At 33.2% G+C, this 18,410-nt stretch overlaps 1 protein-coding gene across 1 annotated transcript in view; it reads right to left on the bottom strand.

The window, feature by feature from the left end:
- Lrp1b (LDL receptor related protein 1B) overlaps positions 1 to 18,410 on the bottom strand; it is a 1,652,823-nt gene that overhangs the window by 189,601 nt on the left and 1,444,812 nt on the right. Inside the window, exons 63-66 of the mRNA XM_090342868.1 lie at positions 13,196 to 13,289; positions 4,740 to 4,856; positions 4,515 to 4,634; positions 2,684 to 2,803 (exon numbers count right to left, since the gene is read on the bottom strand). Of these exons, the coding sequence (XP_090198994.1) occupies positions 2,684 to 2,803; positions 4,515 to 4,634; positions 4,740 to 4,856; positions 13,196 to 13,289 (451 nt within the window). The remainder of the gene's footprint in view (positions 1 to 2,683; positions 2,804 to 4,514; positions 4,635 to 4,739; positions 4,857 to 13,195; positions 13,290 to 18,410) is intronic.

Raw genomic sequence — 18,410 nt, 5'->3', positions numbered from 1 at the left:
CTCTATGGTTCCTGATAGCTTTTGAAAAAGAGAATTGAAGAGTCATGAAGATACCAATATTTATCCTGGAATTATTGGTAATAGGCCAGGAACACGGGGAAGATGAATGCCACGCAGAATCACAATTAGCTAGGGTTGGGGAGGGGCCAGCTTCTAGGAAAAACAAAATAAAACAAAAACAACCAAACAACCCTGGTAGTTAGGTACATTCCATCAACAATACAATCCAGGAACAAACCTATTTGCTAAAGTGACAATTAAAAAGTAATGTTTTGCTTCCTAAAAAAAAATGAACAAACAAAAAGACCATGTATGGTTTGCAGGACCAGGTAAGTCTGTGGGAAAACTTGGTTCAGGCAGCTTTATATTTCAATAGAAGCTGAGACTAGCCTGAAGCAAATAAGATGGAGACGAGGGGAAGCAAAGAATGAGAGCTGATGCCAGCAGCATGGGCCATGCATGGTACAGGTACAGGTTAGATCAAGCACTCAGAAAAGATCACCAACCATCCAGGTAATACATAGGTACGAGGCTATTTATCTTTCCTAGATGCTAATGTGAAAGACAGTGATAATATTTCCAAAATATTTTTTAAAAAGACCTCCTGGGAAAGCATATGGTGGATGTTCGTCTGTCTGTCAACATCTTCCTTCATCAAAAGCATTGTCATCCCCATCTCAAAAATTACTTCTTTGATTCATAACACGGAGCAGGCTAAAAGAGCTGCACATTTTTCATATCATTCATTTACTAGTAAAAAATATACTTGTAACCTGTAGTTAAGTTCAAGAAACATGGACTTAAGCCACTAAACACATGACATAACAAAACGCCTGTTTTACACAGATAGAGAAATTAGATGTTTCAACCTTTCTCAGGTTTAATAGCACAGAATTTTTCCTTCAGAATTACTTTAAATTGTGGGATATCTTGAAATCCTGAAACTATCATTTTTAAATGGCATTCTAAGTATCAATTGATATCACTTTTCAAGAAGACTAAACTGAAACATTATGACATGTTGCTACAGATGTAACCAATGCTGAAATTTCTTTATGCAGGCTCATTCCAGACCTTTCACTGTGAATGTAATTCAACCTATTAGTGAGAATAGAGCTAAGAGTTCTTCCTCTCCTTGCTGTCATATCTCAGTCAGAAATTCTAGCAATGTGGCTGAGAACAAGTTATATAGAATATTTTGTATTACTCTGTCAATAATTTGTAAGTTTTCATCTTCATTTGGGAAGTGAATTAATAATGGATATAAAGTAATATACATAATATAGGTAAGTATTAAACCCCAAATGACATAGAAATATTATATCACTTTAGTATTTTTCAAAATAATCCAATAAACTTTTAGTTAGTAGATACTTGTTCATATAATAAACATTTTTGAAAAAATATATATATTAGTGATACATATGACATTTGGACAGAAAGAGCATAGGTCAGAAGTGTTACTGTACAAATCTCATTTTTTAAAGAGATACCTGGTATAAAATATTTTTTCTGGTCTAAAATATTAAAATATACTAAAAATGTCATTGGTATTAATATGTTGGAAATATCATATAATTTGAAATATACTTGCTTTCACCTTGTAAAAGTATTTTTAACTTAGATTATTTTATTTTGATTTATTGAGAATTCAAAAGTATCCGAAGACAATATTAATTAAACAACTTAAAAATTATTGACAGTCATTATGCACAGAGCTCATACACATTGTTCAATATAAATGCACTGTCTGGCCAGGTACATGTGACTCATGCCTTAATCCAAGCTACTCAGGAGGCTGAGATCTGGGATAACGGTTCAAAGCCAACATGGGCACTAAAGTCCATGAGACTCTTTCTTATCTCCAATTAACTACAGGAAAACCTGCATTGTGGCTCAAGTGGTAGAGCTGTAAACTTAAGCTGAGGCGCTCACAGACAGCTCCCAAACCAAGAGTGCAAGCCCCATGATGCACACAAAAAATAATAATAAATAAAAAATAAATGTACTTTCAAAAGTACTAAGGATTTTAAATATTTTCATTTATTCTCTTAGAAGTTCAGTAAATGTAATGTCAAATCCAACTAATGCATTTAAATAATTCTGAATATGAAGCTGAATATCCTATGCTATTTTTTGTACAAAGTTTGTTTTATCCAATCCATGACTAAGTTTAATGCTACTTTCTCCACTCTAGTAATGTCACATTGGCTGTCTATATAACAGGCTCAATTAATATTTAATATATGTTGACAGAGTTAATCACGTAAAGAATTCTTCATTTCTACTTCAGAATTAACATTTTAAGTAGAATATAAACATTCTTCAAGTGAGTTTATATGTTTCTCAAATATCAGTATAATTATTTATAGTAAAAATATTATTAACATGATGAATGATGACAAACAATTACTATTTCCAATTAAAAACAATACAGCATTGATGCTATCTTCCTTTCACATATTATGTCTTGCTTGTTCCTGAAGAAGTTTGGGTTACACTAAGCAATCCTCCAACTTCATTGATAACTGTAGGCATTTGTATGAAATGGCTACCCTAAGTTTGGTATGACATAGTGAACACCAAGACTAAATTTCCCCATGTAAGGACTCAGTTTTATCTGAATTGTATTCAGAATTGTTTGTGGCCAACACAGGTAACTCAAAGATGAATAGGCACTCACCACAGTTGGCCTCATCAGATGCATCAGCACAGTCCGGATCCTCATCACAAACCCATAATTTGGAAATGCAGTGTTTGGTGGTTTTACATTGGAAATAATCTGGAGAGCAGCTGTTTTCAGCTTAAGAAGAAAACACCTGTCAATATGTAGCTTTGAAGAACAAATATTTTAATTACAAAAGCAAAAATAAAATATTTAAGATAGCTTAATTAATAGAGCCTTGAGGATAAAGGACATTAATATTTTATTACTCAGAAAGAAATGTTAATGTTTCCAATATCCTTTTCATTAGAAAAAATAATATATTTCTACAATGATGAATAACTATTGGGGTTAAATATTTACAGATTAGATACTTGGGAATGAATACTTAAATACATTGTGGTTTTTCAAAATATTTTTTCTAAATGAAAGGACCTCCAGGATATAGAAATAAAATCCATATGAGTGATTGTTGTCCTTAGTGTACTATGTTATCTCTCATATCTTTTGCTATCCCTTGGCTATCTCATATTGTTACAGTATTTCACTTTGTTATCTGATATTTGCATATATGCTTATTTGGTTATTTGAAATAGGATAGGGAGGGGGGAAAACAACATTAGGGGGTAGGGGTGAGGAACGGAAATGAGGACCAAGACATGAGAAAGGGTATCAATGTTTGTGAAGTAATGCACCTTCTATCTGGTAAATATAATGTAACCTATTAATTACAATAAAAATATATGGAAAATATTTTCTCTCAATATGTTTAGGAATTTGTATATATGTATTTCTAAAGAGAAAAAGCCTAAAAGCTATTATGTAAATAAAGAATAAAAAAGATTAAATTTAATCAAAATCTGAGGAAAGGGGTGAACATCTGATTTGGACTGTAAACTACAACACAAACCCTAGTCTGTTTATGGATCACCTTTTAGAATGGCAAACCATAAAGAACTGGTGCCAGTTTTATTCTCAATGCACCCTCTTAATCAAATTGCTGGATGACTGCACATTGTTTACTGATAAAAGTTTTAGAGTAATAAAATAAAACTGCAGCAAGATCAAAATACTGACAGCAGTTTTGTCGAAGGCCTGAAACTTGACAGGTACTTAATCCTTCCGCTCCTACCTGTGTTTGAAATTGTGAGTATATATGTGTGTATATGTGCGCATACATGCATGGATGCTTGTTTACCTGAATCGATACATAAAACTATGTACTTTCTTCTTCTGAACATTTAACGAAATACACATTTTGGATAAAATGGAAACAAAGTGAACAAAACTAAAATATTTTACTACTGTGCTTCCAAGTAGCTTGTTAAGACTTATTAAATGGAATATTGCTTATAGTTTTTGATATGCATTTTTGTGATATTAGTTTATTTTTCAGATTTTGTGCTTTGCATCAATGTATTTAATATTATTTCATGAGGAAATCCAAAATAAAATTTATTTCTAGTAACAATTAAATAGATAGAAATTACCCATACCTAATTAATGCAGGCACGATCATTCAATTTGTAGAAACACTTTTCCACAAGTAATGAAAATATTCCTTATGATGATTCTCTTAAGGATGAAGTAGATAAATGGAATTTTTTTCATGTTTGTGATACTCTGCAATTAGCCTTTAAAGTAAGGATCACCCAAGCTTTAATTTTCCCTATATATTTGAAACATCCTTTTTAAACAAATCCATCCTAATTTATGTATGTTAATCAAGGCTATCCATCATTCTTGCCTCATTCTTCTGCATTTATGATTCTGAGATGAGTAATATTTTTAGGCTTGTTTCCTTTGGGAGTCAAAAGAAAGACAAAACAGAATGTTCTGAGTGACTTACGGCAATCGCGTTCATCTTCTTCATCACCACAATCATCTTGTCCGTTACAACGAAGGTTTACTGGTATACATTTCTGATTCTTAGTACACTTGAACTGACCAGACAGGCAGACATGTGTATCTTTAAGATAAAGAACAAGAATCAGAAAGAACAAATAAAGATAATCAGAGAGTTATGTTTGAATATATATCAGTAAATATAAGCTCTAGGAATTTTATCACCTACCACAGTTGAGCTCATCAGAATTGTCTCCACAATCATTTTCCCCATCACAAATGAAGGCAGGCAGAGCACAGAGTCCAGTTCCACACTGAAATCTGCCTGGCTGACATTTAAATTCAGCTGGAAAAGAAAATATAAAAGTGTGACAGAATGGCAATGATACTCCTTGACTTCTTGTCAAGAACTTTTCTGACATTCAAAATGCTTATCATACTATGATATTAACTATATCTAAGCTTCAAATGTGAAAGACTTTCATTGAGAAGACTCCTATGTTCAGGCCATGCGCAACTTTCATGACTCCTGATTACATTTCACAAATGAACTGTTAAGAGAAAAGAATCTAGCAACCTATAAATAGAAAAGCTCTAGTTTAGAAAAAATGTAAATGTGTCCACACTTCAGCAAAGTGGTATTGAGAGATTAAATTGTCAAATGGAATTCATTAGAATAAGAGATTTCTTATAATACTTTAAAATAAATCCTTTCTTTATTTGTTCCTTTGTGGCTAGATGTGTATATATGTCCATAATGTATAGTCTCAAGCACAAATTAAATGTTTTCTGTATCAAATTTAATGCAGATTTCCTGTTACACTGTTATTATACATGAAGACAATGCCTTGAATGTAGTAAATACTTGCACATATACATGCTATTATAATGAATACCTCTATGTCACTATAACAACTCCCAAAATCTAATTCATTCCTTTGCAATATTTTATAAAATTAATAATATTCAAGTAATATTTATAAAGAATTTATTCTGCATTAGGTCCTGGGATAGTCTGTACCATATCATTAATCTGATAAATTTATTTGTTGGACAGCAATATGGCCATTTTAAAATTGAAGAAATGTTCATGGGTATTAACAAGTTAGCCAAGCTGATACAAGGGCTAGACTTGTAAATCAGGTAAAGCTCTATCTCTGAAGACCTCTGATTATGTTGCTTTCAGTGAAACACTTATTTTTGAATAATGCCCCTATTATACATTCCTAATCATTGACTGTGAGGTTAATCTTCTCTTTAGTTCAAATCAATGAATCAAACATTAATAAGTGTTTTTAAACTTTCCATGGAAACTACATTTTTCTTTGATAATTACATTATTGATAAATTGTAAATACGCTTTGAAAATAAATCTAAATATCTACGTACTTCTACAAATCAAGAGGTCTAAAATATTAAAGCTTATTTACCTCTAATCTATACAGTGTGTTAATTAATCACACTAAATATTTAAAGTGCATGAAATTTAATTTTCTCATATTCTGAGCTTGTATACTTTTTTGGTTTCCTATTCTTTCATGTAAAATTTCCCTTAATTATTCCTTCCTATCTAAGCAATAGATCCATATATTAAATAATTGATATATTAAATGAATGTTAAAGAAAGCAGGAAGCCTATCAGACTTGCTATATTAGGTTAACATAGGACATTTAACTCCAAATTTACGATGTTACAAAATTCTTGATATATCTCCTTTCTTTACATCCATGTAATAACACTGCATAGGATTCACAAATGTTACTTTGGAGCAAGATTTTGAATTTACTCAGCTAAACTTATTGGTATTTGGTGCTTTATTTCCTTCTTTTCAATTTTAATATCTTTGGCAAAATTCCCACTATATAATCTAGGTAGATGTCAAGCTAATCTGTAGTCTGAGTTTGCTGTGTATCTGTAATTCTTTTTACCTCAGCTTTGTTAGTGCTGAGATTACAGCTTTTGTTACCATTCTTGGCCATCAGTTTGTCTGAATAATAAGACACTTGATAAAGCAGCTGTTCGAAATCAAACACTTCACAGACTCTAGCATGTCATTTTTTACCTCACTGTGACTCCTCAAAATGTCATGTTAATAGACTCCCAGGGTGTTAGCTCATCACTGCAAGTGAACATTTATTTTCTAAATATCAAAGATAATGTCATCAATCAAACATGAAAGATGACTGATAGAAAATTTAAGGTAAGGCCAGGAGTTTGGCCTAATGCTTGTCTACAATGCACAAAGCATGATTTCTCAATACCACATAAAAAGCCAGAATTAGTGTTGTGGTTCAAGTGGAATAGTGCTGGCCTTGACAAAGCTCAAGGACAATGTACAGGCCCTGAGTTCAAGTGCCAGGACTGGCAAAAAAATTAAGGCAAAATAGTCATGCTGTTAAATTGGGGAAAATTGCTTGGATATGACTCCAAAATTTAGGCAACAAAAGCAAAAAATAAACATTACGCTAAATATTTCTGTGTCACAAAGAATCAATGGAGTGCTGACACAATCTGTGAAATGGGAGAAAATATACATAAACTCCATGTTCTGACATAAATAGATGTCACCTCAAAACTATCTAAATGAGTTTTGTAAAACTGACAAATGATAACAAGTTGGAAATACAGAAAGTTGTTCTGTGTTGCTAAGAACATAGTATAGGTCATAAAAAGCTGCATAGAGTTTCTTCAAAAAACTAAGATAATAATTCAAAACCAGGTATGTATAAATATATATAAGGACTGTTGGAAGATGGCACCGAGACAATAGGCACCCAATCTAGCTCTCTCCCACAAAAAAAGAGAGAATCAGGGAATCCCACGAGCCAACTACCTTAAGAAATCCACAACAAAAAATCCAAGAAGCAATGGAGAAGTACACAAACCGGAAAAGAAACCCAGATAAAGCTTATATCCAACATTCTCAAAGAATCCAAAAAGCGAGGACACCTCCCCGACCCCTCGCTGCCATGGAAGCTGCAGGAGAGGGCGCCAGGGCCCAGGAAGCCTCAAACTCCAGCAACACCAGCAAGCGGTGGAATCCAGATGCAGGAACAGCACAGATGGGGCACGGACAACACAGAAGGTGGTGGAGACCAGAGGGGAAGTGAATGACCCACCAACACCATGGAATAGCTCACATCTAACCCCATCAAGAAGTAGACCAGCAGGTTCCTCCAAACGCATTGGGAAAGCAGAGCTGGTGGCAAGCTACAGAACTTAACCCAGACCCCTCCACCCCACCCAAGAAAGACTGGCAAGTGCAAGGGCCAAGGAATTCAGAATCCTGTCTCTTCCCCCAACTGCCCCCTCCCCCAGGACATTGGAGACTGGGGTGCTAGAACCAGCACCCCACCAAAGGCAGCAGAGGTGTCCCTACTCCCACCTGCCAATAGCTTCATCTCCCAATCCACTGAAACTGGAGACTGAGGGGTGCTGAGACCCTGCCTTCCAACAGCGGGTGGGGGTGCGCGGGAGTCTGGGAGCCAGCATCTGAATAACCCAAACCTACAGACCTATCTCTCCAATGAACATATACGCAAAGATCCTCAATAACTTATTAGCCAACAGAATCCAGAAACAAATTTAAAAAACCATACACTATGATCAAGTAGGCTTCACCCCACAGATGCAAGAATGGTTTAACATTCACAAATCAATCATTGTGATACATCACATCAATAGAGCTAAGGATAAGAACCATATGATAATTTCTCTGGACATGGAGAAGGCATTTGACAAAATACAACATCCATTTATGTTGAAAGCACTAGAAAAAACAGGAATAAGAGGAACATTCCTTAAAATAACAAAAGCCATATATGACAAACCTACAGCCTGTATTATACTAAATGGTGAAAGACTGGAACCATTTACCTTAAAATCAGGAACTAGACAGGGATGCCCACTCTTTCCACTTCTCTTCAATATAGTGCTGGAACCCTTAGCCTGAGCAATAAGGCAAGAGAAGGACATCAAAGGTATCCACATAGGGAAAGAAAAAATTAAACTATCCCTATTCGCAGATGACATGATCCTTGACCTGAGTGACCCAGCATGCTTCACTCCCAAACTCCTAGAATTAATAAACTACTTTAGCAAAGTGGCAGGATACAAAATTAATCTTCAGAAGTCAATAGTCTTCTTGTACACCAACAATACACAAACAGAAGGCCAAATCAAGAAAACGATCCCATTCACAATAGCCCCCAAAAGAATAAAATAATTAGGAATTAACTTAACCAAAGATGTAAAAGAATTATTTAATTAAAACTATAAAAGCCTAAAAAGAAATTAAAGAGGACACTAGGAAATGGAAAGCCATCCCATGCTCATGGCTAGTGAGAACCAACATAGTGAAAATGGCTTTAGTGCCAAAATAGATATACAAATTCACTGCAATCCCTATCAAATTCCCAAAGACATTCTTTACTGAAATAGAAGATACAAACCAAAGGTTCATATGGAACAAGAAAAGACCTAGAATAGCCCAAACAATTCTAGGTAAAAAGAGCAATGCTGGTGGTATTACAATACCAGACTTCAAACTCTACTATAGAAACATAATGACAAAAAAACTACATGGTATTGGCAAAAAAAAAAAAAAAAAAAAAAAAACAACAACAGACCAGAAGGTAAGTGTAACAGAATAAAAGACCCAGAAATAGAACCACATACCTACAGTCAACTTGTATTTGACGAAGGAGCCAAAGATATACAGTGGAACAAACACAGTCTATTCAATTACTGGTGCTGGCAAACTGGGCAGTCACATGCAGAAAACTAAAAATTGACCCTAGCCTGTCACCATACACAAGCATTAATTCAAGGTGGATCAAAGACCTCAATGTCAGACCAGAAACCATGAAACTACTACATGATCAAGTAGGATAGACACTGGAACTTATAAGCAGAGGCAAAAGATTCCTGAACAGAATCCCAGAGTCACAACAGATTGGAGAGAGACTTGATAAATGGGACTACCTGAAAATAAAGAGTTTCTACACAGATAAAAGCATAGTCGCAAAAATAGAGCTACAGCCAACCAACTGGGAAAAGACATTCACCAACAATACATCTGACAAATGCTTAATATCCAGTATCTACAGGGAACTCAAGGAACTAACACACCCAAACCCAACAAACCATTCACTAAATGGGCAAGGGAACTAAAGAGAGACTTATCAGAAGAAGAGATTAAAATGGCAGAAAAGCATATGAGAATATGTTCATCATCCATGGTCATAAAGGAAATGCAAAAAAAAACAACCCTAAGATACCACCTTACCCCAACAAGAATGGCCAAGATTTTGAACTCAGACAATGACAGATGCTGGCAGGATTGTGGAGAAAAAGGAACCCTACTACACTGCTGGTGGGATTGTAAACAAGTTCAGCCACTCTGGAAAGCAGTGTGGAGGTTTCTTAAAGAACTGAAAATAGACCTTCCCTATGATCTCTCCATACCACTTCTGGGCATCTACCCTGAACATCATAACCGAAGATATGATAAGGACACCTGTTCAGCTATGTTCATCTCTGCACTATTCACAATAGCCAAGCGATGGAAACAATCCAAATGCCCTACTGTAGATGAATGGATACAGAAAATGTGGTATATCTATACAATGGAATTATACATAGCCAACAGACAGGATAAAATTATGGCATTCACAGGGAAGTGGATGAATCCAGAGCGAACTATGTTGAGTGAGACAAGCCAAGACCAGAGGAACAAAAGGTGGATAGTATCCTTAATATGTGGCTATAAGATGCAAACATTACAAGAGCGAGGATTCAATATTTGCATACCCAATGCTATGGACATGGTATTGGAAATATAAACATAACTATATATACATAAAAACCTATGACTCTGTAGACATACTGTTTTATTTCATAAATTAATATGTATCTATGATATATAAACCCTTAGCCTAATTTTGATTATGTTCTAGAAACTAAGTGCCTGTGATTATATAGAGAAATTCCCTACTCGAACACTTGTTTGTTAAACATGTCATTTAAAATATGATGTAAAAATCAATGTTAATGAATTCTTTAATAAAAATATATATAAGTAAGTACCAGCATTCCAGTATTTATTGTAGCATTATTCACGAGAGTTGAAATGTGGAATCAATAAGTGCCCATCAATAGATTACTAGATGGTCAAAATAGGGTATACAATCCAAATGAACTCTTATTTAGCACAAATGATCAAAGATGTCATTTCATTTATAACAATTTACCAGAAATTAGAGTGAAATGCAAAGTCAAATGAATTAGGCAATGGAAGATTATCAAATATTTTTAATTATATTAGGAATCTTAAAATTTTAAACATGAAGAACAATATAGCTACTAAAAGCTAAGCAGTGGAAGAATTACAGAAATTTTACTCGAAGAACATAAATTGTCAGGAGAAATAAAATCAAACTATCATTAGTCATGATATATATTTAAAAACTGCTTAAAAATGCACGTTACATGGCATCACAAAAATGATAGTTATAATTCTTATGTTAAATGGCTTGATTTTGACAATCTATGGAATGGTATATTCCAGAGTTTATAGATAAATATATAAATCATATGTGATAAATATGATATTTATAATAATCATATATTATTACATATAATGTATATAATGATGTAAGTTACTTATATGTACATTTTTGCTTTACAATCAATAAATAAAACTTGTAGATACTGGTATGTGAACAGGCTAAGGATCATAAATAAACTATTATATATCAGCAATATAATTTTCCCCAAACAATATTTAATAGGTCACCATATATTCTGAATGTAAGGGTTAAAACATATTATCTATAATCTGTACTTAAATTTCTTCAGAAGTATGATTTCAATAGTTAATTAAAATCAAGACTAAAACTAGAGTTCAGGAGCCACAGATATTTGCACAAAAGGATCATGGTTTCCCATGAACTGTGTCACAAGTATTTGAATTTCTTCAGAAAACAGTAAATCTGACTCTAATAGGTCATCTTCCCAGCACAAGGCTTGTTCTAGCTTATTTCTACGAATTACAGATAAAATTTTCATTTATTTTTTGTGCAACATTGGAAAATTTATTTGGTTGTCAAAAACCAAAAAACTTTCTTCTTAAAGGTAAATCTAAGTAAGATCAATGAAATATTTTTTCTTTCTCATACTTTACAATTAAGTAGTTAGAAAACCCTTCAAATATCATATATATTCCATACAGACCCTCTCATATATTGATTAGTATGAAAATAAAAGCCACAACAAAAATCAAAGAGAAATGAATTTTGCAAAACATAGATTGTATCAGAAAACTAGTGCTCTCTAGGACATTTTTCTCATCAAATCATTTTTTTCAATCATATAGATTATGCAAACTAACTTCCATTTTTTGTTCTGGCTAAGAGATAAGACACAGTTCATCTGAGTAACTATCTAGCATCTCAATGTTTGAAACAGATTTGTAATTAAGTGCTAGACAATTCTGTAGAAGTAAGTAACTGGCTTTCATAATGATAGTTCATTTTCTTTCTTTAGTGCAAGCCTAAGGATCTTGAACTCAACTGTCCAGGCCAAATCAGGGCAAGTATCCAGTGGGATGTTGAGAAACTCACAATGATTGACTACCAGTGTCTTCATCTTGACAGAACACTATTGGAGTGACCTATGGAATGAACTATAAAAGGCTATCAAAATCAATTGTCTGTCTATTGCCACCAAAGTTACCAACAATTGCTGGAATTATCACAAGCAACCATTATTACCAATCAGAAGACATAACTAACAAGTCACCATAATGCAAATACTAGAAACTTGTTAAAATACCTAAATTCAAAAGGATTAGTATCACAAGAATTTAATGCCTCATGAATTTTCATAACTTAAATAGTGACAGAATAGATAAAAAATTTATCATTTAAAGTATTTAATCACTGTGTGGCATACAGAAAATTTCACCATACTCACTTCTAATTTGGTGACATAGTAAGCCAAAGTCCATTACAATTATTGCACTAGTGAAGCAAGGCAGTGACACAGAAAGTCATCGACTTTAAGAAAGAGAACATCAACCTGTATTGCTGATAATGCAAATTATCCTAAAAGTTGGACAGTTGTCAGAAAATAACCATGACAAATTGTAACATTTTTTTGTCTTACATTTTTCAAAGATTCACATATATGTGACATCTCTTTCAGTGTAGAAAACAATACCCAAAATCTCTAGAGCTCAAGCTTTTCTTTTTTTTTTTAATTTTTTTATTGTAATTAGTAAAAGGGTTACATGATATTTGCCAGATAGAATGTGCATTAATTCACATACATTGATACCCTTTCACATGTCTTGGTACCCATTTCCCTCCCCCCCCCACCTCCCACCCGTCTTGGTTTTCCCCCCTTCCCTATCAAATTTCAAATATCCAAATACAAATAAATTCAATATATCAGATAACAAAGTGAGATACTATACCAATATGAGATAACCAAGGGACAGCAAAGGAGATGAGAGACAACATAGTACATTAAGGACAACAATCATTCATTATATGGCTTTTGTTTCAATATCCTGGAGGTCCTTTGAATTAGCTTCACATTATATGGCCTTATGTATCAAGATTTTGTAGAGCTCAAGCTTTTCAAATCTGTGCTGTCAGTGCAGCATTTGTTGAGGTACTTACGGCAGTCATCAGGTTCATCAGACCCATCACCGCAGTCATCTACTGTGTCACATTTCCACCAAAATGGGATGCATTTATCAGTTTTGCAACGAAACTTAAAAAAAAAAAAAGAAGAATGTTGAAAACCCCCAAATAACTAATGTGAAAATTTGAAAACACCCACTATAACCCATTCAATTCTGCCTGCAAATGTGAAGAAAACTGTCATCTTAGAATCTCCCCTCCATCATAGGGAATGAATACATATTTGCAGAATAAACTCTTGCCATTTCCTCATTCATTTATACCTGGTCCAAAGAGCCACTGGTGTCCTACAGCATTCTAGGTCTATCTCCTGTAGAGATCCTGCTGCTTAAAAAGCTTAATATATTTACTATCTAACTCTTTACAGATATATTTTTCAAATATCATAAAGGACAAAAATAATCATGAACACTGGGAAGCGATATCAAGTGGAATTAACTGAACTGAATTGCATGTCCTTAAGAACCTGTCTACTTCAATCAGTATCTTCTTAGTCTGGTCTTTAACTATAATAAGATGAGAACCAGAAGAGACTCTGACAAGCCCTTCGCATTTCTGTCATACTGTGACTCCATCAAAATTCCTGAATACTAAAGCATGCCTTTAACTCAAAGAGTAGCTATAGGAATTTGATAAATGTGTCTTTAAAGGAGTAGAGATTTAATAGTTATTTTTATAATATACATATTTTTAAGAACAAATAAAAGGAACATCAAGATATATATATTAAAGGTATAAGCATAATACTTCTTCAGTAGTCATTTTGCAGATTATTATATCCTTTTAATTTTTGTGAAGAAATGAAGAGGATTGTACTAAAAATGGAGACTTGGAAGTTTAGATGTGGCATAACTGCTAAAACACTGGTTTTGAGAAAAGAGAAGTAGAAAAGCTCTATTAAAAACATATTCATATGTTTTACTAAATAAAGATAGCTAATTAATCATACAGATAATTCTATTGTGTAAAACAATACTTTTTTATCTTATTCTTTTAAAATTGACCATCAAAGATAAGATTACCAATAAAGGTACTTTATTGATATTGTTCTATAGCCATCTTTATGACACAAAAGTACTTACAAGTAAAGAGAAGTTTTATGCACTTAATGAACACTTTTTTTTTATAAGAAAATGTTACTGAACCCAAATTGATTCACTGAAGACAAGGCACAAAGCTAATGATCCTATTGATTTCACTACTGAGAAACTGTACATAGTTACCAAAAGCATTACTCAATAAATTCACGAAGGATATTAACTATAAAATATTTCTTATCACTATGATAAACTAACTAAAGAAAATGACACTTTTTGCATACATCTATAGTAATTACTTCTAAAAGTCTTAACTGAAATTATTGAAATTAAACTGGGTGCTGGTGGCTCAGGATTGTAATTCAAACTATTCAGGAGGCTGAGATTTGAGGATTGCAGTTCCAAGCCAATCCAGGCAGGAAAATCTGTGAGATTTTTTTTCTCCAGTAAACTACTCATAAAAATATGGAAGTGGTATTGTGGCTTAAGTGGTAGAGCACTAGCCCTCAGCACAAAGAGGCTCAGAGACAGTACCTAGGTGCTGAACAAGACATGAAAAAAATAGAAAATAAACTTTAATCTAGTTATACTGGTATCAAATTTGTTTATTTTTTACTTCAGTAGGAATTGATTAAAAATCATGTATCACAATATTCATCTGGAATTGAAAGCTATAGTTTGATAATTTTGTAAACATAATATTAATATTAATTAATAAACATTTATGGCATGATTTCTAAATGTGTGCCTCTGAGGGAGATGATATTGATCTTACCATCTACACAAAAGAAAAGTTGCAAAAATTTGCATTAGCAATCTAAGAGTTTGTTCATTAAAATATAAGAAAATGCTCATCATTCATGGTCATAAAAATGCAAATAAAAACAATCCCGAGATACCATCTTACCCCAATCAGAATGGACAACATTCTGAATTCAGACAACAAATGCAGGTGGGGAAGTAAGGAAAGAGGAACCCTATTGCACTGATAGTGGGAATGTAAACTAGTTCAACCACTTTGGAAGGCAGTTTTGAGGTTTCTTAAACAACTGAAAGTAGACAATCCCTACAATCCCACCATACCACTCCTGGGCATCTATCCTGAACATAACCCAGGATATGATAAGACACCTGCTCAGCTATGTTCATCTCTGAACTATTCACAATAGCCAGGTGATGGAAACAACCCAGATGTCCCACTACAGTTGAATGGATACAAAAACTGTCGTACATACATAAAATGGAATTCTCCATAGCCAACAGACAAAATAAAATAATGGCATTAACTGTGAAGTAGATAGAACTAGATCAAATCATGTTGAGTGAGATACAAAGAGACCAAAGTAAAAAAGGGACATGGTCTCCTTGATATGTGGGTATTAGATCCAAATGGTACAAGAACAATGACTCAATACTTAGAAACTCAAGGTCATTGACATGAATTTGGAGATATAAATATAACTATAAAGGAATATAAGTCTATGAAGGGATATATATTCTATACACATATATTGATATATTATATAGATCAATATGTATCGATGACATAGGTAGACTCAGATTCATTTTAATTCTTTTAATTCATTTAATTTTTAAATTTATGGGCAGTGATTGCATGTAGACTTTTTTATTGAATACTTGTTTGTAGAACATGGCATTTGAAATATGATTAAAAAGCTCAGCGTTAATAAAAAGTTTCAATAAAATCATGTATCAAAATATTTATCTGGAATTGAAAGCTGTGGTTTGATACATTTATAAAAATAATATTAATATTAATTAATAAATACATATGGCATAATTCCTAAAGGTGTGACTACCATGGAAATAAGAGTCACCTTAAAATAGTACACATCAGAAAAGTTGCAACAAAATTGCATTATCAATATAAGCATTTGTGCATTAAAAATCCTGTTACTAGCTAGGTACAGTGGTTCACACCTGCAATCCTAGCTACTCAGGAGGCTGAGATCTGAACATTGCAGTTCAAAGCCAGCCTGGGCACTGAAATCCATGAGACTTGTTATCTCCAATTAATCACTAGAAAACCGAAAGTGGCGCTGTAGCTCAAGGAGTAGGGTGGTAGCCTTGAGCTGAAGAGGTCAGCGGCAATGCCTAGAGCCCCATGATCAACAACAACAACAACAATAATAATAATAATAATAATAAAGAAAATCCTGTTACTTTCTTTAAATTACAGAGAATTTAAAGACTCAACTTTTGCCAAAGCTCTGTGGAGAATATGGGGTTTATTCAGGATACATTTATTGGTTATTTGAAATAGTACGGGAAGGGGAAAAACAACATGGGAGTGGGTGGAGGGAGGGAAGGTGAAACAAAAACATAAGAAGGGGTATCAATGTTCAAGAATTAATATACTATTATCTGATATTACCCCTCTATGTGTTACCCTGACAACAAAATATAGTAAAAAGTACATTAAATGTGAGAATGAGTATTTCTTCAATGGCAATATAGGAGAGAACAGAGCTCTATGAATCTCAAGAGAGATCCGACAGTTTAATGGATTTTCTCCTATTTGCTTAGCCTTTAGTCATGTCTATTGCGGTTTTTCATAAATTATCTGAAGGGAAAAAATTACCTTTATGGATAGTGACTGTCAGGAAGTGTGTTGCTAAATTTGAAAGCAATTGCCCTGAACATTAAATATTTCCAGTCATTACAGTATATCAAAGCACATTAGTGAGAGGATTTCAGGTCTCCATCCTATCTTCAAAGTATTCCCAATTACACCTAGAAAAATACCTAAAATATATATTTTAAATTCACTAAATATATCTGATTTAAGTGTATGCCATTTGTTGAATTATACATGGCAGAATGATTTCCCTCCCCATTTAATTTTAATAAGAACATGAAAGGACTTTGAGTTGAGAGAAGTCAGGAAAAAAAACATCTTAACATCTTAACTTCATATATTAATTGACAATTTATACTCAGAATACAATATCTAATATTTCATTTCTGGGGTTAATTTTTTATAAACTTAAATCCTGTCACTTTATAATGATTCATTCTAAGTAAGAATCTTATTCATGATAAATGTTATCCAAAATTAGTAATTTCACCCAATAAATTGTAAACTAATTATCACTCACAAAATGAAGCTATAAAAACACTAAATGCATGCTGATTAATATGAATATAGGGATAAAATGCCAATTCCCCATATGGTAGAGCACAGTTGAAACATGACAAGTTTGCTATTGCAAACTATATTTTTTTCCATTTAATATGTTTTAAACTCAATGTTTATAGTGATTAACATTCCAAGAATTGAATTTAATGTTGATTTTTTGGTTTTTCAGATTATGATTTCAGTAGAAACTTCAGTAGAAATATGAATGCATTTTTTATAATTTCCTATTTGGGGAATATATTATTAATAATGACCATCTATAATATGAAGCAAAAATTGCTTCAAAATTGAAACAGGTCTTTTCTTTAAAAATCCTAGAATGTGGGGGTCAGGAGTTTGGACTTGTGGTAGAGTGCTTGCCTAGCATTCCCGAAGACCTGTGTTCAATTCTTAAGTACCACATTTACATAAAAAACGGTGCTGTGGCTCAAATGGTAAAGCTCTACCCTTGCGAAAGCCCAAGGACCATGCTCAGGACCTGAGTTCAAGGCCCTGGACTGGCAAAAAAAAATTAGACTGTTATAATTAGTGATAAGATTCTGAACTGGATAGATTATGTGATTCATTTCATTGTTAACATACTGAAATGTTTATTTCTATAAATTTCTTTTTTCTCTAGAAACTGCATCATAGTTCTTTTCCACTCATAAAACCAGAAAATAATCTGAGGTCAAATGTTTACTTAAGCCAAAAGATTTATTCCACCAACAATGTTGTTAATTTTTCCCACTGATTTTTTAAAATTTTTGATCAAATAAAATCATACCATTTTATTTCTCAAGAAGTTACCAAAAAACAAAGATATTTAGTCCAAAATCTCTCTGATTTGTTTGATATGGCTATATTTTTAAGATGCATGACTATGCTGCTGTCAGAAAAAACGACATCGCCCCATTTGTTAGGAAATGGAAAGACTTAGAAAAAATCATATTAAGCGAAGTAAGCCAGACGCAAAGGAACTTAGGCTCAATGGTTTCCCTCATTCATCATAACC

Source organism: Megascapheus bottae, chromosome 12 (genome assembly GCF_031878675.1).
Source record: "Megascapheus bottae isolate mThoBot1 chromosome 12, mThoBot2.hap1, whole genome shotgun sequence".
NCBI lineage: Eukaryota > Metazoa > Chordata > Mammalia > Rodentia > Geomyidae > Megascapheus > Megascapheus bottae.
The sequence above is the reverse complement of the archived record's forward strand: the minus strand, read 5'-3'. Positions and strand labels throughout refer to the sequence as shown.